At 57.0% G+C, this 25,218-nt stretch overlaps 1 protein-coding gene across 1 annotated transcript in view; it reads left to right on the forward strand.

Moving 5' to 3' along the window:
• The window catches only part of HMCN2 (hemicentin 2), a 143,965-nt gene that overhangs the window by 17,478 nt on the left and 101,269 nt on the right, over positions 1-25,218 (forward strand). Inside the window, 12 exon segments of the mRNA XM_042963505.1 lie at positions 2,049-2,119; positions 3,256-3,414; positions 4,707-4,829; positions 12,866-13,037; positions 13,918-14,024; positions 14,909-15,029; positions 17,111-17,374; positions 19,982-20,126; positions 20,613-20,734; positions 22,603-22,875; positions 24,127-24,268; positions 24,771-24,898. Of these exon segments, the coding sequence (XP_042819439.1) occupies positions 2,049-2,119; positions 3,256-3,414; positions 4,707-4,829; positions 12,866-13,037; positions 13,918-14,024; positions 14,909-15,029; positions 17,111-17,374; positions 19,982-20,126; positions 20,613-20,734; positions 22,603-22,875; positions 24,127-24,268; positions 24,771-24,898 (1,827 nt within the window).

Below are 25,218 nucleotides of genomic sequence, written 5' to 3' on the forward strand. Positions count from 1 at the left end.
GGGCAAAGCCTGAGGGTTTGGTCGAATGAGTTACCGCAGAGTTCAGAAAGTAGGGGTGCGGAGGGGGGAGGCTTGGTAAAGGCTGGAACAGCTGAGGGAGGGGTGCTGGACATGACGAATACATTCAGAACACAGAGGCAGGGGCCCTCAGGGGACGAGGGATTCTTAAAGTGCCCGGCAGAAGGGCTGCTGTCCGCACTCTCCCTTGAGAATTGTGGATGAATGCCGGATGATTCCACAGGCTTCCTTCCCTAAGAAGGACCAAGGTCTGCTGACTGGTTGATGAGTGTGGGAATTTTGGGGGGGTGCCTAGAATTTAGAATTCTTCAACTAAAAACGGTCCATTATTAGAGTTCACCGAGGACTCAGAGGAAATACTTCCCTAAGAAACTTGACATCCACGAACCTTGTAAAAACCCCCATTGTGCATACGTCCATAGGGTGAGTCGGAATTCCGGGTCTACGTGGCGAGTTGGAATTCTAGCCCCGTTTTCAGTGCACTGGTAGCCTTGTCTTAGGTTAGCTGTGACTTTCAAGTATGGCTGTTAAACCTTTTTATTGGGGGAACATTCCGAATATACACAAAGGAAGCAGAGCAGAGTAATGAATCGGCATATACCCACCACCAAGTATCCAAACCGCTCTCATTCATCTATACCTCTTCCCACCCTCCACCCCAACTCAGTGATGATTGCTGTCTTTAGCTCTGGTTTTAGGAGGTAAAATTTACATACGCTGAAATCCACAAATCTTTGCTTTGCACTTTGGAGAGACCATATACCCACGGAGCCCCCATTCCTGTTACCATATAGAACATTTCTGCCATCCCAGACAGTCCTTTTGCCTCTCCCCAGTCCCCAGACAACCCCCGTTCTGATTTTTTTCCACCTTGGAATAATTCTGCCTGTTCTAGAACTTCTATAAATGGAACCATCAAACACGCACTCTTTTGTGTCTGGCTTCTTTCGTGCGGTGTTACGTCTGTGAGATTCATCACGCGGTTGCTTGTATTGGTAGCTTGTTCTGTTTTCTTGCTGAGCAGTATTTGATTATACGAAGAGACCACAGTTTGTTTACTGTTTCTTTGGTTGATGGACGTTGGACTGGTTTCCAGTTCTGGGCTATGATGAGTACAACCGCGCTGAACGTTTAAGTACAAGTCTTGGTGTAGACATATGTTTTCATTTCTCAGAAGCGAAATGGCTGGATCGAATGGTATGTGCATGCTTGATGTTTTTAGAAAGTTCTCTTGGCCTTCCAAAGTGGTTGGACCCTTTTGCATTCGCACCGGCGGTGGACGGAAGTTTCAGTTGCCCTGTGTCCTCGCCTACATTTGGTGCAGTCAGCCTTTGTAATTGAATTCTGTTCTTTTTAAATGAGCTACCAGGGGCGCCTGGGTGGCTCAGTCGGCCAAGCATCCGACTTCGGCTCAGGTCACGATCTGGCAGTCTGTGGGTTCGAGCCCCGCGTCGGGCTCCGTGCTGACAGCTCCGAGCCTGGAGCCTGCTTTCGATTCTGTGTCTCCCTCTCTCTCTGTTCCTCCCCTGCTCGTTCTCTGTCTCTGTTTCTCAAAAATAAATAAACGTTAAAAAAAAATTTAAATGAGCTAATAAATGGATGGAGTTTCTGGAAGATTTCATTCTTGTTCATCAGCCTGGCGTTGGACAGCTCTCTGTTCCTTCGTCTTTCCAGAATTCCTTTCCCACTGATGGTGAATAGAGACGGCCGTGTTCAGAAAAGATTAGGGACCGTGGTTTTGAGGTTGAGCAGGGCGGGGGTTGCCCTCCGTCTCGCCTCTGTGCTCCCCTGGAGTTCTGGTCTGGTTTGGAGCAGGGCAGGGGGCTGAGTAGCCTGACCTCCCTTCCAGGTCAGATCCTGGCAGGCCTGGAAGCCTCTCTCCCTTTGGTGGGGGGGGGGGGGTGTCTCTGGGGCCCAGGCTTCACCCCCTTTCCCCCTGGTGGCACGTCTTGTAACTGCTGCCCCACCCCACGGAGGCGCTGCGTCTGGGAATCCAAGCCCACCTGGGCCTCTCTCTCTTTTCCCTGCAGATATTGGCCCGGTGACCCTCACGGCAGACCCGGCGGTGTTTCAGAGAGAGCTGAGAGAACTCTATGTGCAGGTGGGCCGCCCTGCCCCTGGCTGCCGCCCATCCCCCGCCTCCTGCCGTCCTTCCCAGTCCATGCAGAGGCCAAGGTCTTTACCCTACCCGGTGGCCAAGATGGCGGCTCCCTGAACCGCCATCACCTGCCTCCCAACACTGCCGGGGGCCTGCACCCCAGCTGGGGGGTCCCGGAGAATCTGTACTTCTCGGGGTTCCTTCCTTTATTCGGTGAACCAAGTACCGACAGGAGTCCCTGTGCCTGGCACGTAGTAGGTGCTCATTATTCAGTGAACGGACGAAGCGGTAGCTGAAGGAGGATGCGAGGGGTCTCCTCGCATCCTCTGAGCACCTTGGTAAAGCATCTGTCCTTCCCCGCTTCCCGCCGCTGAGGACGGCAGCTTCCTGAAGGCAGGGCCCCCACATATCTGGCTCACCGCCGGGTCCCCCAGGACTCAGAACGGGGCCCAGCGCCTGGAGGGGACGGGAAGCGCTTGTGGGCCGGATGAACGGGCCCGGGAGAGATGCGTTACTGGAAAGCGACCCCGTTGCTGCGTGTGCAAAGCTGTCGAGGCAGGACACGCTCCCTTCTCGCGGAGCTCCCGTCCGTGGGCCGGGAGGGCGGGAGCGGGTGTTGGTTGGTTTGGGACTGATTCCGGGGCAGAGAGGATTCGGGGGGAGGGCTGGCTGAGAATGGCGTCCTCTGCCCAACGCCCACCTCTCTCTCTCTCTCCCGGCCGCCCCCTGTACCCTCCGTCGTCCAAGCCTTGGCCAACACGTGGCTTCTTTGGGGCATCTGTTAGACGTCCCGGGGCTCCCCTCCCTCCTCTCCATCCTGCATCACTCACCGCAGTGGTAATTAAAGAATCATGTCGTGCTTGTTAGCGCTTAGAGCAGGCCCCCACGGGAGGGACCCCACTCTTGCGTGGGTGAGCGAGCGAGCGAGCAGATGGTACCACTCGTCTAAAGCAGGTTGGATGTGACCTTGTCTCAGGGAAGGCGTGCCGTGGCCTGGCCTCACCCATAGCTGGGTGGGGACAGAGGCCGGACAGAAGGGATTGGCCCCCTCCGGCCCCCCGTCGGTGTCAGAGGTCTACCTGGGTGGGCCCCACCTGGAGGAGGTGGGTGGCGGCCCCTGACACACCCCTGCCCCGCAGGGAGGCGGTGACTGCCCAGAGATGAGTGTGGGAGCCATCAAGGCTGCCGTGGAGGTGGCCAACCCCGGCTCCTTTATCTACGTCTTCACGGACGCCCGCGCCAAGGACTACCACAAGAAGGAGGACGTCCTGCGGCTTCTGCAGCTGAAACAGTCGCAGGTGAGCGGACCGGCCCGGGGAGCTCGAGCGTGGGGGCCCCAGGGGGGTCCTGAGGAAGCTGGGGTCCCCATTGCAGGCAGCCCGGGCCCCCACCTGCCGAGCGGAGGGCGGGAGCTTCTCTTCTAGGGTCTCCGCCAGCCCTGGAGGCCGAGCCGGTCTGGTGAAGTCCAAGTGTGTTCTCATGCTCTGGGCCCCCCGCCCGCCGGGGCTCCCGCTGCCTGGCGAGGCTCATTCTTGATAAAGACCACGCCACCCCCGGCTCCCCTCGCGCCCTGTCAGAGTCTGTGCGATCCGTCTTCCTCCTGGCGTCGCCTCTGCTCCCGTCTCCGCAGAGCGAGGCGCCCTCTTCCCAGTGCCTCAAGGTCTGGACTCTCTGCTGGGGTTTTTGCTTCTTGTGTTCACAGCCAGGGCTGGGGGAGGGTGTGCACGGGACGGGAGAAGGGCCGTCTGACTGTGTGACCTCCTCGGGTGAAGCTCTCGAGAGCTGGGACAGCTTCTCTGGTCTCCCCTCTAGAACAAACGCCATTCTCCAAGGTTCTTCTTCTTCTTTTTTTTTTTCTTTTAAATTTTTTTAATGTTTATGTATTTTTGAGAGAGAGAGAGAGAGAGAGAGCGTAAGCAGGGGAGGGGCAGAGAGAGAGGGAGACACAGAATCCGAAGCAGGCTCCGGGCTCCGAGCTGTCAGCACAGAGCCCGACGCGGGGCTCGAACCCACGAACCGTGAGATCGTGACCTGAGCCGAAGTCAAACACTCAACCTTAGAACACACGGTTTTTCTAAGTGTGTGGCCTCCAGGGGCTACTGCTCGGGGCCAGCCGATTTCCATCCCCTTCCTTGTTGTAGATTTAATAATGGCTCCCAGTGGCTCAGTCGGGTAAGCATCTGACTTCGGCTCAGGTCACGATCTCACGGTTCGTGGGTTCGAGCCCCGCGTCGGGCTCTGTGCTGACAGCTTGGAGCCTGGAGCCTTAGTTGGATTCTGCATCTCCCTCTCCCTCTTGCTCACACACTCCCTCTCTCTCTTCCTCTCTCTCAAAAAATAAACATTAAAAAAACAATGGTTCCCATGTATTGAGGCACCTAGTATGCCTGGCCCTGTACCACACCCTTGACCTGCGTCGCCCCGATCCCCTGGGGCGGGCGCTCTCATCATTCCCATTCTACAGTCGCATCCGCTGAGTCCGGAGGGGAAGGGGCTCGGCCCAGGTCCCTCCTCCCTGGTTCTGGCCCTGCCACTCCAGTCACACCTGAAGAAGGTGGCCAGGGAAGCCACCTGTGTGTCCCTCTTCCAGGTGGTCTTTGTGCTGACGGGGGACTGTGGTGACCGCACTCACCCCGGCTACCTGGCTTACGAGGACATCGCCGCCACCAGCTCCGGGCAGGTGTTCCACCTGGACAAGCAGCAGGTGACCGAGGTGAGCCTTCCCTGACTGTCCTCGCCCCTGGGCGGCTGGGCTTGGTGGTCAGGTAGCTGTGCCACCCGTGAGCAGTGCTCCCCCTGTGGCCAGCACAGTGAGTGCTGTGCTCCGGGCTGTATGAGGTCCTCTCGCCAGCCCCCCACCCTCTACCCGCCCCCCCGCCCCCGCCCCCACCCCAAAGGCAGGTGCCGCAGACTTCCCGATTTCTCAGGTAAGGAGGCTGGAGCTCGAAGAAGCACCCTGGGTCCCACAGGTGGTCTGGGCTGGCAAGATGGACCTAGCAAAATTTGCCAACAGTTGGGGGGCGGGGGTACGGGGTGAGCTTCTCCGCAGAGTCGGCGAACCCAGGGGCGGATAGAGGAGTGGGTGGGGGGCAGGGGGCGTCCGATTCAGGCTGTGTTGCTGGGGCAGAGAGTCCTGCCGGGGAACGAGCAGGCAGGCGCTTGCTTGGTCCTGTGTCCTGAGATGCAGGGTTGTCAGTGACCTGGCATCTGTACCCTCACCGTGTTCTTGAACTGGGTGCCTGCCCTTCCTCTCCTCCAGGCCCCATTGGCCGCTCAGAACTTGCCCTTCTTTCCCTCTCCCTGCACGTCTGCCCGCTCCCTTTCAGGAGCCAGAGGGATCCTTCCAGTGACATGCTCATAAATGTTCACAACTGCGTCCCTGGAAAGAATAAGAATGTCCGTTTCCATCTCCCTCATCTGACCAATGAGCCTCTCCTGTTTGCCCCCTGGAGAAGGTCGGGGCCCTTATCCAACCCCGTGGCCCGTGTTCTCCCCTTTTGCTCACTGCTGCCACCCCACTGGCCTCTGCTGTTTCTTCAGTGCCCCGCGTCTTTCTACCCCAGGGCCTTTGCTCATGCGGCTCGTTTTTCCCACGACTCCTCCCCTGGCTCCTCATTTTCCCGGTCTTAGCTGACATGCTGTCCCCTTGGGAGACCTCCCTTGATTTCCCTTCTTGTTACTTAATGAACGCCACTAGGCTGTGAGCTCCCTGACAGCCCGGCCCTTACGGGTCCTGTGTCCCGGGTCCCGTCTGCTGCCGTATCCCCGGCACCTTATGCAGCCCCCAGCGTGGAGCAGGTGCTCAGTAAATAGCCGGTGGGTGGACACATGCGGGGTCCCTTGCGCCCGAGGCCCTGGGAGGAGGAAGGCAAGAGAGATTGTGTGTGTGAGGCAGGCCCTGGCCCCAGCCAGCCCTGCTGTAGCCTCCAGGAGAGGGTTTTTTTTTGTGTTCTGTATTTATGCTCTCCGGGGCCGTGTTTAGATTAGCGTGCCTTAACTCCCTGTTGACAGATGGCGTTTATGGCTCTCCGCGACACATTGGACTTTATTCCTTGGCATGTGCACCTCCTCTGGCGCTGAGCCGCCCAAGTGAGGGTTGGGAGGCATTGAAGAGTGGAGGGATGGCTGGGTCCTTGTCTGGGGGGAGACCTATTTGGGCGGGAGCTGGGTGCTTGTCAGCGGCTAATCAGGCAGTGCGGTGCCGGGCAGGGTGGCGGAGGACGGCCCTGCCTGGGTGTGTGGGGCCGGGCTCTCCTGTGCTCTCTCTCGAGGCGGGGAAGTTGGGGCGACTCCGCTGGCTCCTGGCCATAGTACCCCGCCTTCTGTTGTGGGAGCCTGACTCGGCGGTAGGTGTCTCACTTGGTGGGACCTCCGGTGGCCCAGCATTGGCTGCCTCTGGGTAGCGGCCCGGAAAGCGGCCGGGGCACCCGGGAGAGGGAACGGTGTCTTTGCCCAAGCCAGGGGGGAGCTCCAGCTGAGAGAATGACTCCTCAGCAGTTGCGGGAGTCCCTAAATTATTGCCTGTGTCGTTAGCCCCTTCACCTTCCCAAGGTACGTCCCATGTGGCAGGAGCGACACGTTCTGTAATCTCTCTTCCCTTCGCTGACCGTGCACCTGCTACGCGCACCGCGCACAGCTTCAGGTGCCGGGCGCAGAGACAGAATCCATCCAGGTCCGGTCTCGGTGCTTCTGAGCCTTTACTTTCTTCCGGTTGTGGGGTTGGCCCTATGGGATTCCAGGGTAGTTAAAGCAAGGGGAGGATCCTCTCCCCCTGGCGGGGTCAGTTCGGAGCTTTTGCCAGCCTTCAGTGGACGGGGGAGGCGGGCATCATGGCCCCTTGGGGGTGTGCATTTCTGGTCTCGGCCGGGCTAGGTCCAAGGCCCCCCTCGCCCTGGCACAGAGCCCCCCACCCCCGCCCAGTTCGCTGTACGGTCACCAGCCCTGGCAGAGTGGGCCGGAATTGCTGGGCAAAGCCCCTCATTCTGAAGCTTTCTCTGGTCCTGGGAAGTCCATTCTGGGGGCCCAGACCCTGCCCCTGTTAGCACCGGCCCAGCCCGCACAAACGTGACAGATCGCCCAGATTCTGCACATTTCTCAGCTAGGAGAAAGGCGAGCCACCTTCTAAGGCAGTAAGTGTGGGGTGCAGGGGAGAAGGGGAGCTCTGACCAGGTGGTTCCAGTTAACAGATCAGGAGGCACCGGCCCCAGAGATGACTTCATCCCGGACTCTTCCCGGAGAGGGCAGCCCGGTGGAGGTTTAGGGCCGCGTGCCGGCTTCGGACCCCAGCCCTGCCACCTGCCTGCCGTGTGACCCGAACTCAGTCCTTAACCTCTCTGGGCCTCCGTTTCCCCCTGTGCACGGCTGGGTTTTTGAGAGCCCCTGCCCGGTGAGACGGGGGCGCTGTCCCGACAGGCACCCAGAAGCCCTTGGTGAGAGTTCGTGACGGCTGTGGCTCCAGCCCCCTGCTTTGGGGTGGAGCCCAGAACCCATGCCAGGCTCCGGCATACCCCCCTGGAGAGTAAGGGCTCTCTCGGAAAAGGTTCTCAGGACCCGAGCGCCCAGCGGTGGCGCCCAGCTGGCAGGGGCTGGTGCCCTCTCTCCATCACTGCCTGCCGGGCTTCCTGACCCAGGCTCCACGGTCCGGTCCCAGCTCTCTGCTCTGCGGCTCTCGGGCCCTGTAGGCCCCCTGGCCTCCCCGCTCGGCCTCCTTGGCCGGCCTGGCTGTCAGGCGTCTGGGGGAGGGGCCCCAGGGGATGATTTATCTGCCGTGAAAGGCCCAGCGGCAGCCATCTGGCCAGGGTAGCAGCTCCAGATTCTTTCCTTCCTTCCCCATCGGTGACAGAGAGATGAGCCCCATTGCAGCACAGGCTCGCGGGCCCCCGGTCCCGCTAACATCTGGAAGCCATTGTCTTCGCCAGATAAACATTGAGCTGGCTTGATGAAGGCACTCTGCTCCGAGGGCTCCCCAGATTCCTCTTGGAGCCCTGGGGGGATTGTAGGGTCCAGGAAGCCTGTCCACAGGCCTGGACGCACAGGGGATCCGGGCTGGCTGAGGGCAGCGCCCTGGTGGTGACGGGCTTAGGGCAGACCCCGTGGGCACGCCGCCGCCTGGTGGGGTCCCTGGCACTGAGCTCAGTCTGAGCCTTCTCTGCCGGTCGGTAGCCTGAACTCCTGGGCACCGTCCCTCCGTCATCCTAGAACAAGCTCGTAGTGACAGTTGCAACGCAACAGTGCGTGTGATTTCTCTGGGTAATTGTCAGCTGGTGCAGCCACCGCCTCCAGGCAGCTTTGCTCGGTTGTGATTTCCTCCCGACCCCTGACAAGGCCCGGGCCCGGGGGAAGACGACAGTGGTCCCGGAGCTGTGGCAGCAGCTGCCTCACCTCGCTGGCTTCTGTCCGCCTCTCCAGATGGGAGCCTCGACTGCCGCTTCCTCCCGCCAGCCCCTGTGTGTGCGCAGAACCTTTTCAAGGGAAACATTACTTAGAAAGCTAGACGAGCGGGCGCCTGGGTGGCTCAGTCGGTTAAGCATCCGCATTTCGGCTCAGGTCATGATCTCACGTTTTCGTGGCTTCAACCCCTGCCTCAGGCTCTGAGCACTGACTGTGTGAAGCCTGCTTGGGATTCTCTCTCTCTCTCTCTCCCTCTCTCTCTCTTTCTCTTTCTCTCTCTGCCCCTCCCCTGCTCAAGCTCTCTCTGTCTCTCTCAAAACAAATCAAATTGAAGAAAAAAGAAAGAAAGCTGGGCGAAAATGAAGAAAGAGGGACCTCCAAGTATACAGAGAAGTGAGTTTTCGGAACCTGGGATTCGTATCCTGTAGTAACTGAAATCCAGCTGCAACGTGTAGATGTCCCAGCTCAGTCTGGACAAAATGTATTCACTTTTTGAATCTCGGGCACTTTCTTCCAATTCCCTTCTTTCCCTTTTCTCTCTCGCCGGCGATCGCACAGTAGGACTCTGATGCGGAGCAAGGTTGGCCAACATGTAGCACACGAGACCCGCTTTCGGACCCCGTATCCCAGCAGACATGACTCATCAATCACAGAACATCTTCTCACTGAAGCCGAATGCGGTTTCGACTTTTGTCGCACAGTATCCCAGGAAGCTACTTCCAGATTAGATTTGATTGGCGATTGATCAGGTTTGATTAGATTGATCGGAATTGGCGAGCGCCAGGGTACCCCTGTGGTTGCCTAGGGGTATAGATTCAAGTCATGGCATACTTGTTCTTTTTCAAGGACTTTTTCTTAAAAAAAAAATATCATGAAAGATGTTAAAGATAAAGAAAAGTCAGAAGAAGATAGAAGGAAGAAAAAGAGGGAGGGAGGCAAACCAGAAGACAGACTCTTAACTGCGGAGAACAAACTGAGGGTTGGTGCAGGGAGGCGGGTGGGGGTGGGGGAGGGGCTAAATGGGGGATGGGGACTGGGGAGGACACTTGTGGCGAGGAGCACTGGGTGTTGTACGCGAGTGATGAATCACTAAATTCTGTTCCTGAAACCAGTGTTGCACGATGTGTTAACGAACCAGAATTTATTTTATTTATTTATTTTTTATTTTTATTTTTTAATGTTTATTTATTTTTGAGACAGAGAGAGACAGAGCATGAATGGGGGAGGGTCGGAGAGAGAGGGAGACACAGAATCTGAAACAGGCTCCAGGCTCTGAGCCGTCCGCACAGAGCCCGACGCGGGGCTCGAACTCACGGACCGTGAGATCATGACCTGAGCCGAATTCGGACGCTTAACCGACTGAGCCACCCAGGCGCCCCACGAACCAGAATTTAAACCAAAACTTGAAACAAACAAAAAAGAACCTATGTCCCAACTAGATTCAGCACCTAACATGTTTACCCCGCCTGCTCTATCTGTCTCTTTCTATGCCTTTTGTTGAACCGTGACACCTTATCTGCAAATAGTCATGGGTGGGTTTTTAAAAAAATATATATAGGGGCGCCTGGGTGGCGCAGTCGGTTAAGCGTCCGACTTCAGCCAGGTCGCGATCTCGCGGTCCGTGAGTTCGAGCCCCGCGTCAGGCTCTGGGCTGATGGCTCGGAGCCTGGAGCCTGCTTCCGATTCTGTGTCTCCCTCTCTCTCTGCCCCTCCCCCGTTCATGCTCTGTCTCTCTCTGTCCCAAAATAAATAAAAAACGTTGAAAAAAAATATATATATATGACCTTGGACACAGCCCACGATACCCTCTAATAAAATGAATAGTATTCTGCTGGTATCGTCCGATGCCAAGGTCATATTCAGTTTCCCTAATTGTCCTCAAAATGTCTTCGGTAACACGTTTTGTCAAATCAGGATTTAATCCGGGGCTGTGCATTTCATTCACTTGTTGTGTCTGTTACGTCTGCTTCCATCTGGAACAGTCTACCCTTTTTTAATGCCACTAACTTGCTGGAGAGGCATCGGCTGTACAGGATCCCGTGTTACGGATTCATCTGATTGTTTCCTTATGGTGTCATTAATTTGTTCCCTCACCCCCCCCCCCCCCCCCCCCCCGTATTTCCCCTAACCTGCCAGTTAGCTCTCAGTGGCTGATTCATGGAAGCCAGCATTTCTGGCAGGAATATTTCATGGCTGGTGCTGTGTGTATTTTCTGTTGCATTGCCCCGGGAGGTAAGTAACGTCTGATTGTCCCGCTCTTCCTGGTGAAGGTGGTGACAGCCAGCTCTCGGTGCATCGTAGGGCCGCATTTTTCCCCTTATGACTCAAGGGGTCTGTGGGGTAAATGCTGGGGCTCCACATGGACGTCCCGTTCCCCACCCGCCTTCCGTCTGATGGTTGTGGCGTCCGTGGAGGATGCTTGCCTGAAACAATGATTTCATTAGGGGTTGCAAAATGATGATTTCCTCATTGCCTCATCTCGTTCACATTTGTTAGTGGGCGTTCTTCCCTGAAAAAAGAGCTTTGGCTTCTCCAAAGGGATGGCTTGGTTTTTTGAGGCACAGTGCCTATGGAAAAGGCAGGGATCGCACTTAGTTCTTCGTCTTTAATTAGCAGGTTGCTTTCATTGGTGGCAAATGAGGTTTTATTGTTTTGAATTTCGCTTTTCTTTGAGTATTATGGGCACACGGATTCTTTAAAATTTATTTATTTATTTTGAGAGAGAGAGAGAGAGAGAGAGCGCGCGAGCGTGCACAAGTTGGGGAGAGGCGGAGAGAGAGGAAGAGAGAGCGAATCCCAAGCCGACTCCACGATGTCCGTGCAGAGCCCAACGCAGGGCTCGATCTCATGAACTGTGAGATCATGAACTGAGCCGAAAATCAAGAGGCAGACGCTGAACCGAATGAGCCACCCGGGCGCCCCGGGGCACACAGATTCTATAGTTCAGTGTGTTTCACTTGATTAAAGTCATTATTCTTTTAGGGGTTCAAGTTGCCCCAGATTTAGCCAATGGGAGCTCTTTTCTCTCTGCGCCTGTGGTGCTAATTTGTTGGACAGTGAGGTTCCTGTTTCATTTTGTTTAGTTCAAGAAGCATCCCGTGAAAACCTTAAAGTCACTTGGCCCGGGGCTGGCGGGGGGACGGGGGAGGCCCCCTCCGAGTCCTCTTGCCTGGTTTTCTTACTGGAAACTGTGGGATGTGGCTGCTACAAAGGCAGGGACCGGGATGGAGCTGAGTCAGGTGACTGCCAGGTGAATCTGGTGGCCCTGGTCAGGAGGTGCGTGCCCTGTCGGACCACACACAGTGAGCACATGCTTCCTGAGTACCCTGTCTGTGCCAGACGTTGAGCTCGGGGCGCGGCGGAGGGTCTCTGCCCTCCTGGGGCTCCCAGGCCAAGAGGGGAGACGGGCATGAATGTAGCCAGGAGTGGGTTGATAAAGAAGGGGCAGGTCCTTTCTGTCAGAGAACAGCGTGTGTGGGGGGAGCTGCCTAGGGAGGCCCGGGGGTTCAACCCTATAAGCGTGGGGAGAGTCAGGGGCACGCTGACCTTGCGTCGGGTTGGACAGCTGCCTAAATCCTAGGACAGGACGCGGGGTCTCGAAGATCGTGGTCAGGATTTGGAGAAACTCAACAATTTTGTGCTCTGTGAGATAACTTAGACTGGATCCGGGGTTGCTGACATGGGGTCTGTGCATGCATGGGGGGTGGGGTCTTTGAGAACCCCCCCCCGCCCACAAAATCATACTTTAAATGTGTACCTGGGTGGGGGAGTCCTCGCCTGTTGCCTGCTTTTCAATGGGACCTGTCCAAAACACTTAAGATTTTAGAATGAATAAGCACTTCTAGAAACCAGGGACTTAGGATTTCTCAACATCGTGAAATGAATCAGGAGGAGACTCCAACTTTGCAGCAGACCCTCTCGGTCCTGCTTAGAGAGTGTGCTACCCTGGCAGGAATGTGGCCTGAGGCCCCTTGGGGGGGGTGACAGTGAATTACATTGCTCTGCGGGAGAGTCCGGATCTCCAGCGTTCATCTGTGGGTAGGAGGCATCAGGAGGGCTTCCTGGAGGAAGTGGTGGGTGCCATAGAAATTGGCCATTCCCTCTGAGCTGCCTCGGTTCAGGCGTTACATCTCCCAGCCGACGGGCCAGGAGGGTAATGATGTGTGAACTGGCCCTCTTGTAGAGCGGTGGGAGTGTGGGGGGACTGGGTGACCTGGAAAGCCCATACGCTGCCTGAAACCCAGGGTGGGGGACTGGATTCTGCTGGCGACCTGTTAGAGACCTGCCTCCAGTGGGTCAGACACAGGCGGGACCACAGGCACCTCTGCTGGCATCAGCTTCTCATAACCTGCCTCCCAGGTGCTGAAGTGGGTAGAGTCAGCGATCCAGGCCTCCAAGGTGCACCTGCTGTCCACGGACCACAAGGAGGAGGGCGAGCACACGTGGAGGATTCCCTTTGACCCCAGCCTGAAGGAGGTCACCATCTCCCTGAGCGGTCCGGGTCCCAAGATCGAAGTCCGCGACCCGCTGGGTATGCGCACCCTAGGACTGGCCGGCCTCTGCTTTGGCCCCAAGACTGAGCTGGGAGTCCGGGGGGGGGACAAAGAGAGAGACCTGGGGTGGCAATGGGTTTGGACACAAGGCTCTGGGAATAAGGAGGGTGGGGGGGTGCCAAGTGGAGGGCAGAGGGGGTGCCCATGGTGAGCGAGGAAGCAGGGAGGCTGTTAGCAGCCAAGGGAGGGGAATTAAAACAACGACAGTCCTGGGGGCACCTGGGTGGCTCAGTCCCTTAAGCATCTGACTCTGGATTTCACTCAGGTCACCATCTCACGGCTGTGAGATCGAGCCCCACGTGGGGCTCCGCATTCAGCTTCACATTCTCTCTGTCTCTCCATCTGCCCCTCTCCTGAGTGCGCCCTCTCTCACGTGCTTGGGCTCTCTTTCTCTCAGTCTCTCTCTCTCTCCAAGAGTAATGACGGTCCCTGGGATGCAAGGTTCACGCGGAGTCTTACCCGTATTCTCTCAGTGGGTCCCTACGGTGGGCTAGCAGACCAGTCGGGGCAAGAATTGGTGGCATGTCACCGAGATGGGAAGCTGGGGCTCTGGGAGGTGGAGTGATTTGTCCAGGTCACCCAGGGTCGGTGTGATTTGGACCCAGCCACCTGGCCTCATGGAGCTCCGAGGATGTCCTGGGTCCCCAGGTCTGGAGGCGAGGTGTATGGCCCACACCCGGGGGTGGATGAGGCTGGAGTGTAGAATGAGGCAAAGGCCCGAGCACCGCCTGAGTCCTTTGTCACTTTCTCTGGGAAGGCTGAGGCTGGTGGTTGGAAAGACCATGGGTTCCTGGCAGAACGGGGCCTCTGTCACAGTCAGGAAAGATGTGGGGACGGAAACCCTTGGGCGTTCCACAGGGAGGATCCTGCAGAAGGACGAGGGCCTCAACGTGCTCCTCAGCATCCCTGACTCTGCCAAGGTCGTGGCGTTTAAGCCTGAGCATCCTGGGCTGTGGTCCATCAAGGTACGGGGCCCTGGTGCCCAGGGAGGGGACCAGTTTCACCGAGCTGAGACACTGTCTCCCTCCTGCCTGTCCCGAGAGCCTTGGGGCCCTGGGAGGCTGAGGGCTGGAACATGGGTGGCGAGGTGGGCGTATCAGTAGAAGCAAAGGGTCCAGAACAGAGGAGGAGTATTCTGCTTTGCACCAGTGAGAGGAAGTAGAGCGGTTTGGGGTTAGTTAGGGAACTTTTAAGAAAGTTGGAGAAGTGATTTGAGGGTCCAGAGGTGGGTGACTGAGCCGGCTTGAGGTTCAGAAACCTATCCTGTGAAGAATGAACGAAAGAAGCAAGGGTGACCTTGGGGGGAAGGATGGCTCAGAGGGACAAGGGCTGGCAGGGGGAGCAGGGCCCACTCTAATCCGCAAGGTGCTGGAGGCCAGGGACTTGGGGTAGGCTGGGCCCCCGGCAGAGTGTCCTGGCATGGGGGAGGCTGCTGCCTTGGAGGGATGTGAGCTCTTGCTGATTGGACAAACGTTTGTGAAGCACCTGCTAGGCTCCAGGCCCTGGGCTGGGTGTGGGTGCTGCAGGGGAGGGGGCAGCATTGACTCCTGCCCTTCAAACTCTGAGTGGCTTTGAGCCAAGGCTCTAATGCCAGTGGGGAAGGCAAGGCAGGGCTTAGACCTGTAGGGGGACAGACAGAGCTGCAGGTGTTGGGTGGGGGGGAGACCAGAAGGGCAGAACAGCCTCAGGGGTCCCACTCAGGACACTACCGTAGCTGAGGCTTCTTCTGCTTCATTTGGGGAGCGTCGTGCTGGGCCCCTAGGGAGTAGGTAAGTTGCCCACGTGTCTGTCCCGGTGCTGGGGCACCGGAGGCGGATGCCCTGGTGACGTGGGCCGGGGCCTGTGCTAGGTCTATAGCAGCGGTCGCCATTCGGTGAGGATCACAGGCGTCAGCAACATCGACTTCCGAGCCGGCTTCTCCACCCAGCCCTCTCTGGACCTCAACCACACCATTGAGTGGCCCCTACAAGGTATGGTGCTCCGGACCCTGGGGACGATGCAGATCTGCCTTCTGAAGAGGCGGGGCTTGCCTTTGGGAATCGGGGAGCCTTGGGGGGCAGGCTATGAGTGTGTGACTGCAGTGTACCCGGAAGAGGCTGGCTTGAGCCATTCTCTCAGACCACAGTGAACCGAGCCCAGGGCCAGCACCCTCTCCACTGGTCCCCGCCCAGGTGACGCCGTGACCATTTACCTTTAGGACGCACTCCCTGCCCCCAAAGGCCCCCAGGACCTTTGGCTGTCCCCCTTACTACTCAGTCCACACTTTCTCCTTTTTCTTTGTCCAGACTTGTCCGTCTAGAGCTTCTTCGGTTTTCCACGGAACAGCAGGCTAGTCCAAGAAACTAACCGGTGCTAGTCAGTTGTTAGCTTACTTGAAAAGGAGAACAGTATCTTACTCCAGAGGAATGAATGTCCTGGTGGACGTTCCGATGTTCCGGAGGCTGATGGAGGTTGAGAGCCCAGGGGGATGTTGGAGTTGGAGGCACAGGGTCGGTTTTCTGATGGGAAGCCACCCCCTGGGATCTGGGGTTGCCTGTGTGTCCCATCGTGGTTCCATCTGGAGGAGGAGGGCTCCAGAGCAGGCAGGGGCTCTTGGCTCGGGTTGTCAGAGCTCCATGCCAGAAAGTACCATCTGGTGGCCAGATCAGGGGTCCCAGTGTATAGTTTGGGAAGTATGGCCCCTCACCGTGGGGCCATCAGAGGACTTTGCTGGGACCAGCTCAGAAGAGAGAAGGGGAGGGATCTAGACCAGGTCTGGTCAACTCGGACCACTGACTAATGACCAACACGGTGCATACAAGATCCTTAGAGCTTTTGAGCGTGGGTTTGCTCTAACTTTTGTCATCGTTGTCAGCCCTTATTGGTTCTGTGCGAGGACCATCTCCAAAGCGAAAGGGGGCTGCTTGCTCATTTCACGTTTGTTTTTCCCAGCGTCAGGAAGGGGGGAGGCAGGGAAGCTTGGTTCCCGTTCTAGAGCCAGGAGAGAAAAGAACTCCTAAATGCAGCGCGCGAGTGGGGATTGAAAACTGAAGGGTCGCCAGGACCAGTCCCCAGTGGAAGAGAGTGAAGGGGACCTTCTTGGGACCTTTTTGGGACCTTCTTGGGTTTCTGCTTTTGATAAAGATGTGGTTTCCAAGAAAGTTTAAAAAAAAAAAAAGGGAGAGAGAAACAGCAGGGCAATTGCAAATGAGAAGTGATTGGCACTTGGCTTCAGTGCTGGGGCATCCGGGAGTCTGGAGGCCATGGCTATAGCTGGACAGCAACTGCCCAAATACAGAGGACAGCAGCTACCTGCCGTTGGCTGATTGTTGCCACATGTGAATGGAGCCCAGTGCCGACACACGTTATTTTTCCAAGGAATCCGGACTTCCAGATTTTGATGTGCCCTTTCCAGATTGTTCTCCACGCTTCTTCAAAAGTGTTAAGGCGTTCAGATTTTTATCCAACCACACCCTCTGTTCCCTGGTTTGTGACCTCTGAGAAAAAACACAGTAATCACTGCCTGAAAAGGGAAAGACCCGAGCGAAGTTCCCAAATCAACTAAGGGAATTCAGAAACCCAGCTCCAGCTCTGTGTTTTCTGGAACAGGGTGAAAAGCCCGTGGCTAATAAGACAGAAAAGAAAGTCAAAGGAAAGTGGACCGCGGGGAGAGAGAGGATAGGCAGGAGTCCGCGTTCCCAAACTAGCGCGTGTCTCACCTCGGCTGGTCCCAGAGCCTGCCCGATGACAACCCACCTCAGAGTTAACGGGGGGAGGGTGGTGGTGGAGAGAAACGCCCCCTCCCAGTTCTACTCCATGAGAGCCCGAGTCTGCAGAGTGGAGGTGATGCAGCCGTGGGAAGCTGTGGTGTGGGTGGACAGTGGCGTTTCAGGACCACGGACAGTAGCAGGCCCCCTCTGCTTATCCACCCCCCAGCATTAGTTGGCACAGCAAAGAGGTGAGGGGGCCGCGAGGAGGGCCAAGCAAGCTGGGTCCCTGACTGTGGTCTGAGGGCCCCTGCTTGGGGAGGATCATGGAGCCGGCATCTTCTTCCTCACCCTTCCCTCTGCAGGGGTGCCCATCTCCCTGGTCATCAACTCCACGGGCCTGCAGGCACCCGGCCACCTGGACTCCGTGGAGCTCTCACGCAGCTCGGGGCAGCCCCTCCTGACTTTGCCCATGCAGCCCCTCTCCAATGGCTCCGCCCATCAGCTCTGGGGCGGCCCGCCCTTCCACGCCCCCCAGGAGCGCTTCTACCTCAAGGTGAAGGGCAAAGACCACGAGGGGAATCCCCTTCTCCGTGTCTCTGGAGTTTCCTACAGTGGGGTGGTCCCAGGTGAGTGAGTAGCGCTCGTCACCCCCAGCGCCCCGGCTCACTTGGAGACTCACTTCTTCCTGGAAGCCTTCCCTGATTGCGTGATATTAGAAAATTAAACTTCTATGAGCAGGAAACTCTGCAATGTGTTATGCTAAATACTGGGATGGTTCAGATGTAGCAATCAGTCGGGGATTTAGTACAAAGCCATCCATCTGCCCATCTACCCATGCATCCACTCACGCATTCGTCTCTCCACCCACCCTTCATTGACCCAAACATCCATCCATTCCTCTGCCTATCCATCCATCCACCCACTCATCCATGCATCCATCCATCCAAATATCCATCCACCCATCCACTCATGCATGCGTGCCTCCATCCAAATGTCCATCCAACATGCATTCTGTGTCAGTCATGGTGCTAGGCGTTGTAGACACAGCAGTGGGCAGGGCAGCGAGTCTGGGTCTGCTCTTCCATAATCCTAATCATGGGAATACTAAGCTAGTCACCATTTTGAGCACTTCTCATGAGATAATCCTGAACCAAGCACCTGCCATACATTAGCTCATTGAGTGCTTCTGAGATGTGTCCCCATCTTATAGATGGAGAAGCTGAGGCTACCCATCTCACAGGGTTGCCCTGAGGGTTCCATAAGCTAATACACATCACGAGACAGCTCTTGGGTGCTCTGAGGCTGTGCCCATGTTGTGGGCATTGTGGACTTGGGCCCTCCAGAGTGGCAGCTGCTGTTAGTGTTATGTCTTTGTAGGCACGGGTCATTTTGTGGTCCTATCTTTGGTCGTGTTGTGTTGGTTCCTACATGTATGTCTTTTTGCTTGTTTCCTTGTGTCCCTGAGGTCTCACATGCGGCTCAGAAGCTCCCAGAGGGCAGGGCTGAGTCTTTGGCTTTCTAGCTCTGCCTCTGGTCCTAGCATGGGGTATCTGAGTTCACTGGTCATCAGCTTCCTTCCTGGGCTTTGTTCCCTCCTCCTGCCCACTCCCCCCTTTCCCGTGGCCGTGGCCTGGGCGGGGAGCTCACAGAGGTGGATGCCACTGATATCCAACATCTTCTTTGCTGGGGATCTCTTAACAAGGGACAGACTCCTCTGTCTACTCCAAATAGGGATGCAGAGGGCACTAGGGTGAGGTGGGGGACTTTGAGGATCCGAGTAGGGTAGGTTAGGGCAGGGTAGGGAGGTTGGGGACCCCGTCTCTCAGCCTCCTGACCTCCACTCCCCTGCTGTGGTCCCTGGGCCCCTCCTCCCTTGGCTTTTATAACTCCAAGGAGGAATTTTCAGGAGGGAGTTTCAGCAGGGGCAATAATAGCCTGTTTCTCTCTGTCCTGTTCTTGCAGATGAGTCAAAGAGTTTGGATTTCTCTCTGGATTTTGGTCTTCATCTCAGGACTAGATTAGAGAGAGAGAGAGAGTATGTGTGTGTTGGCAGGGCAGGGAGAAGGGAGGTGGTTTGGTGTTTCGCTTCCTTCCCCACTTGATGGGTCGGGAGGCTGGGAGTTGGGATTAGAGCAGGAGGCTCTGGGTTTGGAGCAGGTAGTGAGGACTGGGCCATGGTCCCTGGGCCCATTCAGCTCATGGAAGACAGAGCCTGGGCTGGCCTTGCCGAGGATTCCAGTGTGTGTGGGTGAGCGGTGGCTGCTTTGCACACAGCTGAGGACGTGGCTAGATGGTCTGACATCCCTCTCCCCTGGGATGTGGCAGGGAGCCTGTAGCATGATGTCACCTGCTGCCCTCCCACCCCCAGCTCTGGGCTCGGAGGACGTCTGGTGCATTGTCTCACCCAAGGAGCATCTCTGGTGGGGATGCGGGGGAGGGGAGGACAAGAGTTGAGCACACGCCCGCGATCACCCAGTGAGGCACTGACAGCTGTGACTGACCCCGCGGGGGGGCGTTCTCAGACTTTCCCACTGGAGTGATTCTAATGGCCAAGGAAAGAGAATGTGTCATCCCAGGACCAGGGTCAGGCGGTGGGGGCGGTGGGGGGGGGGGAGTGTCTCTCAGGGGCCCCACGGGGCTCATCACAAACTGTGGGATTTCATTGAAGTCTCTTATCTCAAAAATGCGTGTGAACTTTGCATTCACAGCCATGCTTCAGCTTCACTTATTTTTAAATAAAAAAGGCTTTCTTCCAACATTCTCGGGTAAAACCGACCCTCCAGGCGGATGAGAGGTTTGGAAGCTTGGAGAGCCCGGTCCGGGGAGCATTTTATCAGGTTTCTCAGGGCTGGTGCAACATCTACGTCCAGGACAGTGGAGAAGGTGGTTGCACAGACCCATCTGTCTTGGCTGGTCTTCTTAGAAACCGTAGAAACAATGCCGGCTCGTCCTGAGGGGGCCTGCCGTGCCTTGTGGACATGCCAAGTGCTTTCCATGCACCGCCTCTCACCAGCTCCCCAGAGAGCGTGGTGACATCGGTGTCAGGATTAAGCCCATTTTACAGAGGTGGGAACTGAGCTTACGGGGGTAAGGTGATCCCGCTCTTGGTGACCCCCAAATGGTGGGGCTGTGGGTTGAATCCTGGCCTCCTGGCTCATCCCTGTGGTCTCTGCGTTGGCAGGCTGTGGCGGGGCGGGTGGGGAGGAATCCTGAGTGCCGGACCTTGCCTGCAGGTGCCCCCCTGGTCAGCATGCCCCCTAGGATCCATGGTTACCTGGACCAGCCCCTGCTGGTCTCCTGCTCTGTACATAGCACCCTCCCCTTCAGACTACAGCTGCGGCGGAACGGAGCCAGGCTGGGCGAGGAGAGGCACTTTCAGTGAGTGGGTGCTGTCTGCTCTGTGTCCCCAGCCCCAGGGGTCCGAGGGATGTGGGTGGCAGGAGAAGGACCTTGATCTCGGTCATAGTGTCCTGGGCATCTCCCAGCACGGCCAGGGATGGGGGGGAGGGTGGTCCCCAGATCTCCCACCACCGCTGGATCGTCACCCTGCGGAGGAGCTGTGGGCTTGCTGAGCTTCCGGAACATTCCCGTGCAGGGCCCCGGTCCCGTGGGGTCAGGGTGGGAAGGACCCTCCGAGACGCTCCCCGTCGTGGATGAAAGCCCAGAGCTCAGAGAGGGAAAGGGACTCGCTCAGAGTCACCCAGCATGTTGTAGAGTTGGCACGTCCTCGGCTGCCTTGCCCCTCCTTACCAAGCCTCCAAGAGGATTTGTCCCCTCTGGGCAGGGTTCCGGGGCGGGACAAGGCTAGGGGGCCCTGGCGGGGGTCAGCGTTATTGTGTGTCTCCAGCTGCTCTGTGTTCACAGGGTGTCGGGAAACAGCAGCTGGGAGATCCCACGGGCTTCTAAGACCGAGGAAGGGACGTATGAGTGCACGGCGGTCAGCCGGGCTGGGACCGGACGAGCAAAGGCCCAGATTCTTGTCACAGGTCTGTCCTTTCCGGCCCATCCCCGTCTCCCCTCCCCACCCCCTCCGGATTTTTCCCTCTAGGGTTTTATCCCCAGGGTGTCTCCATCTGTGGGGGAGCGTGCCAGCCAGCTGCCGTCACCCAGGCCCTGCTGCCCACACTGCCACCTGGCACCCCATTTGGGCGGTCACCCAGGAACAGCCTGTGGATCTTAGACGGGAAGGAGGCTGAGAAACGCAGCCAGGGTCATGCCCTCCTCCCCCAGGCCCTTTCGGGGGCCACTGCCCATCTGGAAGTCCCCCTCCCTTAATGCCTCCAGGTCCCTGCCGGGATGGCCCCAACCGGCTCAGGAAGGTTGCTGATGACACGGACCATCTCAAAATGACATTGGCTTTGTGTTTTTAAATCAGGACTCTAAACTGCCTTAAAAGCCCAAGGAACATGGAAAGATTAGCCAGTCTGCAGCCTCTAATCCCACAGACTTGCTATGCTTCGATCTGGATAACCTGCAGTCTCATTCTAGAGACGACCTCCGTAACATTTTGATTTACTCCCTCTTAGACCTTTATCTGTGTGTGCGTTTTAAGAAAACTGGGATAGTGTTATATATATTATACGGACGTATGCATGTGACAACCTGGTTTTTTATCATCTAACAATATAACGTGTCTGCAAACATGCTTCTGTGGCATGAATTAGTGGTTTTACTTTTTATAAACGATGAGGACAGGAAAAGGGAAAGAGTATAAGGAAACTTGCACACCCATTCCTTAAACTTAATAATCGCTCAAATTTGGCCATATTTGCTTTCTTGCTCTTTGGCTGAACTCTTTTTTTAACGTGTATTTATTTTGAGAGAGAGAGAGAGAGAGAGTGTGAGTGGGGGAGGGTGGAGACAGAGAGAGAGAGAGAGCGAGAGAGAGAGAGACAGACACTCTTAAGCAGGCTGCACGCTCAGCACGGAACCTGACGCGTGAACCATGAGATCATGACCCGAGCCAAAATCAAGAGTCGGATGCTTAGCCGACAGAGCCACCCAGACGCCCCTTGGCTAAACCATTTTAAACTAAATTGTAGGCATGCTGACATTTCAGTATTTATCACTCTCTTTTTTTTTAAAGTAGATTTTCCCATATAATAAAGATTCTACGATCACACCTAATAAAATGAACAGTAATACCTTAATGGTGTTTAATTTGGCCATAGTCGGATTTTCTCATTGGCCCCCAGGTATTTTTTCTGGCTGGTTTCTACAATATCATTTTTCAGGACTGTGGCGTTCACAGGCTCTTTGTGACATCAGGTCACTGGCACGTGTAGCTTGTGTGGACCCGGCTTTTTTCCTGCAGGTTCTTGGGCCCACATCCCCGGTTAGACAAGTCTCTGATCTTGTCACTTCTCCCCTTTTCCTATCAAGAGAGTGGTTCTCTTAGCTCTTCCCTCCTCTTGGGCAGTGGCCTCGGTTGTATATTTTGGCTGTTACGATGCCCCTGCTATTTGTACAGAGAATAGCTCTGTACTCATCACTCTTTCCCTCTTGAGAGTTATTTCCAAGGCTCTGTTCCCCAGGGTGGGATTACTGGCTCACAGGGTGTAGAGCTTGTTACATGTTGCACTTGGCCGTCGTGTGGAAGGCACGCACGCCCCACGCAGCCCTCGCCGGGTGTGTGATGCTGGGGGGGGGGGGGAAGCGGGGGGCGGGCCGGGCCCTCCCTGGGGTGGTGCCGTCCCCAGGGATGGCGAGCACGTGATACTTGGCTCCTCTGCTGGCCCACGCGTCCTGAAGGATATGGTGCCGGGCTCTGGAGTCAGGGCACCCCCGGGGGCCGGCAGGATGGTCCTTTCTCTGCGTCAGCCTCTCAGAGTCTCCTCTGTTTTTATCCGTTCAGACCCCCCACCGCAGCTGGTTCCTGCCCCCAACGTGACCGTGTCCCCGGGGGAGACAGCCATCCTGTCCTGCCAGGTCCTGAGTGAGGTCCCCTACAACCTGACGTGGATCCGGGACTGGCGGGTCCTGCCGGCCTCGACGGGCAGAGTCGCCCAGCTGGCCGACCTGTCCCTGGAGGTCAGCGGCATCATCCCCAGCGACGGCGGACGGTACCAGTGCATGGCCAGCAACGCCAACGGGGTCACAAGGGCGTCCGTGTGGCTCCTGGTGCGAGGTGAGGCTCTTCCTGCCTCTGCGATGTGTCCTCCTGATTCAGCACCCTACCTGGTGCTTTTTAACAAACGATTTAAAACAAAGTTTTTATTTATTTTTGAGAGAGAGGGCGCGAGCGGGCGGGGCAGAGGCGGGGAGGGGGACAGAGGCTCCGAAGCAGGCTCTGGGCTGACAGCACAGAGCCCAGTGTGGGGCTTGAACCCACGAACGGTGAGATCATGACCTGAGACGGAGTCGGACGCTCAACCGACTGAGCCCCCCGGGCGCCCCTCACTACCTCGTGCTTATCCCCAGAGCCCGTCGATCCACGCCTCTGCCCAGACACCACCCCCAGCAGGCAGCGCCAGCCCCGTTAGGGTCTTCCGGGTTTTCAGAGAATAAAGATTGTGTAGCCTCCTAGCCTATGTGTAGCAGTTCTCGCCGTGGAAAGTTCATCCTGGTAGCTAACCTCAATCTCTACTGCTGTAGACCAAGCCAGTTTCGTCGTGTCCTGTTTACCTCCCGTGCCGTGGGTCAGCTCCATTGCCATATGTGGGGGAGGAGTGGGCTACGGGAAACTTCCGGAAGTCCAGAGATCAGAAGCGCATGGCAGGGAATGGGTGGCCCTGGCCAGATGGGGCAGGGGGGGTGGGCAGCGGAAAGAGCACCCGTCCTGGAGTTTTAGGACCCGGATATAGCCTCGGGTCCACCCAGGGTTTAGCCAGATCCTTCTCTCTGGGATGCTGTTTGCCCAAGTGTAAAAGTGAGCATGTTGGAAAAACTGCCCTCTCTTGTCCCAGCCACTCCTGACTGGAGTGTGTTGAGACTGCCACCGGCATGGGAGGGGCCTGCTTGCCTATTCCGGATGAGTTGGCCTGGTGAGGTCTGTTCGAGTCTGACAAGCCCGTTGTACCGTGAACAGAACCTAAGTCTGGGGCCAGTACTTGGGCAGGCTTTGGCGTCCCCTCAAGGTCACTGGAGATGGGCGTTGCCCCCAGCCCTGGCATCTGCCTATCACCCTAACCCTCTCCAGGATGCTCAGCCCAGACCAGAACCCCAGGGAGAGCTTTGGAAAATCCTCCCCGTGTGGCCTGGGCGGCTATCTGGTCAACCCCAGCTCCCAGGAAAGCCACTCCCTGGGATTCGGGCCCTTGGGGGGCCTTTGCTTCCTACGTCTGGCCCATCTGTGACTTCGGGGATGGAGTGGAGGCACCTGGGACAGCACGGCTGCCCAGACAGACTCTTGACCACCTGTCCACTCTTTGAACTGCAGAGGCTCCCCAGGTCAGCATCCACACCCGGTCCCAGTACTTCTCCCAGGGTGTGGAGGTGAGAATTCGCTGCTCAGCTTCGGGGTACCCCGCACCCCACATCTCCTGGAGCCGTGAGGGTCATGCTCTGCAAGAGGACAGCAGGTAAGGGCCCCAGGACGAGGGACTCTGGGACTAGAGGTCCCAGGGGACCTCTCTGGGCCCCCATCTTCTTCCCTCTAAGTGGGGTTGGGAAGAGAGGGTAGCATTCGCCCTGCCTTCTTCCTGGGATCATTTGAGACTCGGCAGCGAGATCGCTTTGAAAACATAGCGATGCCTCAGTATGAGCCCGGGGGGGTCAAGAGCCGTAGTTCCAGAATCCACCAGACCTGTGCTCGAATCCTGCCTCTGCCATTCAGGCTGTGTGACCTCGGGCGAGTCGCTTTACCTCTCTGAGCCTCACGAATGAAAAAGGACAATCTATGTAAAGTGCTGGGCGCACCGCCAGCCACAGAGCAAGCAGTCAGTAGGAAATGGCGGTCGCTAGTGATGGGATTAATTCGTTTGTTATTGAGGGTGACTTTGTGTCATCCCCACCTAATCTTTGTGTGACCCCACCTAATCAGCCCCCTCCCGTTGAGCATGTTATTTTATGGCGTGACTCCAGAATCCGTGTGGATGCCCAGGGAACCCTGATCATTCAGGGAGTGGCCCCAGAGGATGCTGGGAATTACAGCTGCCGGGCCGCTAATGAGGTTGGCACAGACGAGGAGACGGTCACCCTCTATTATACAGGTACCTGGGCCTCTCCCCCTCTCTCCCTCCCTCCTTCCCGTCCATACATACTCACTGAGCTGGGGATACAGCACTGAACGCACGCTCCCTGCCCAGGCACAAAAGAAGCATGCGGGCAGCTAACGGTACTCGAGGGGGATCCCAGCGCCGGGTGATAGGCGGCTGGGGCGAGGGGGAGATGGCTGTTACACACGGGACCGGCCAAGGCCTCGGTGAGGAGGTGATGCTTACCAGAGAAGGGAATAGGAGCAGTGTTCCCAGCCCGGGGACCCGGTGAGGCAAAGGCCCTGAGGTCGGCAGGAGTCTGGGGTGCTCAAGGG

The sequence above is a fragment of the Panthera tigris genome, chromosome D4 (assembly GCF_018350195.1).
Source record: "Panthera tigris isolate Pti1 chromosome D4, P.tigris_Pti1_mat1.1, whole genome shotgun sequence".
NCBI classification, from domain to species: domain Eukaryota; kingdom Metazoa; phylum Chordata; class Mammalia; order Carnivora; family Felidae; genus Panthera; species Panthera tigris.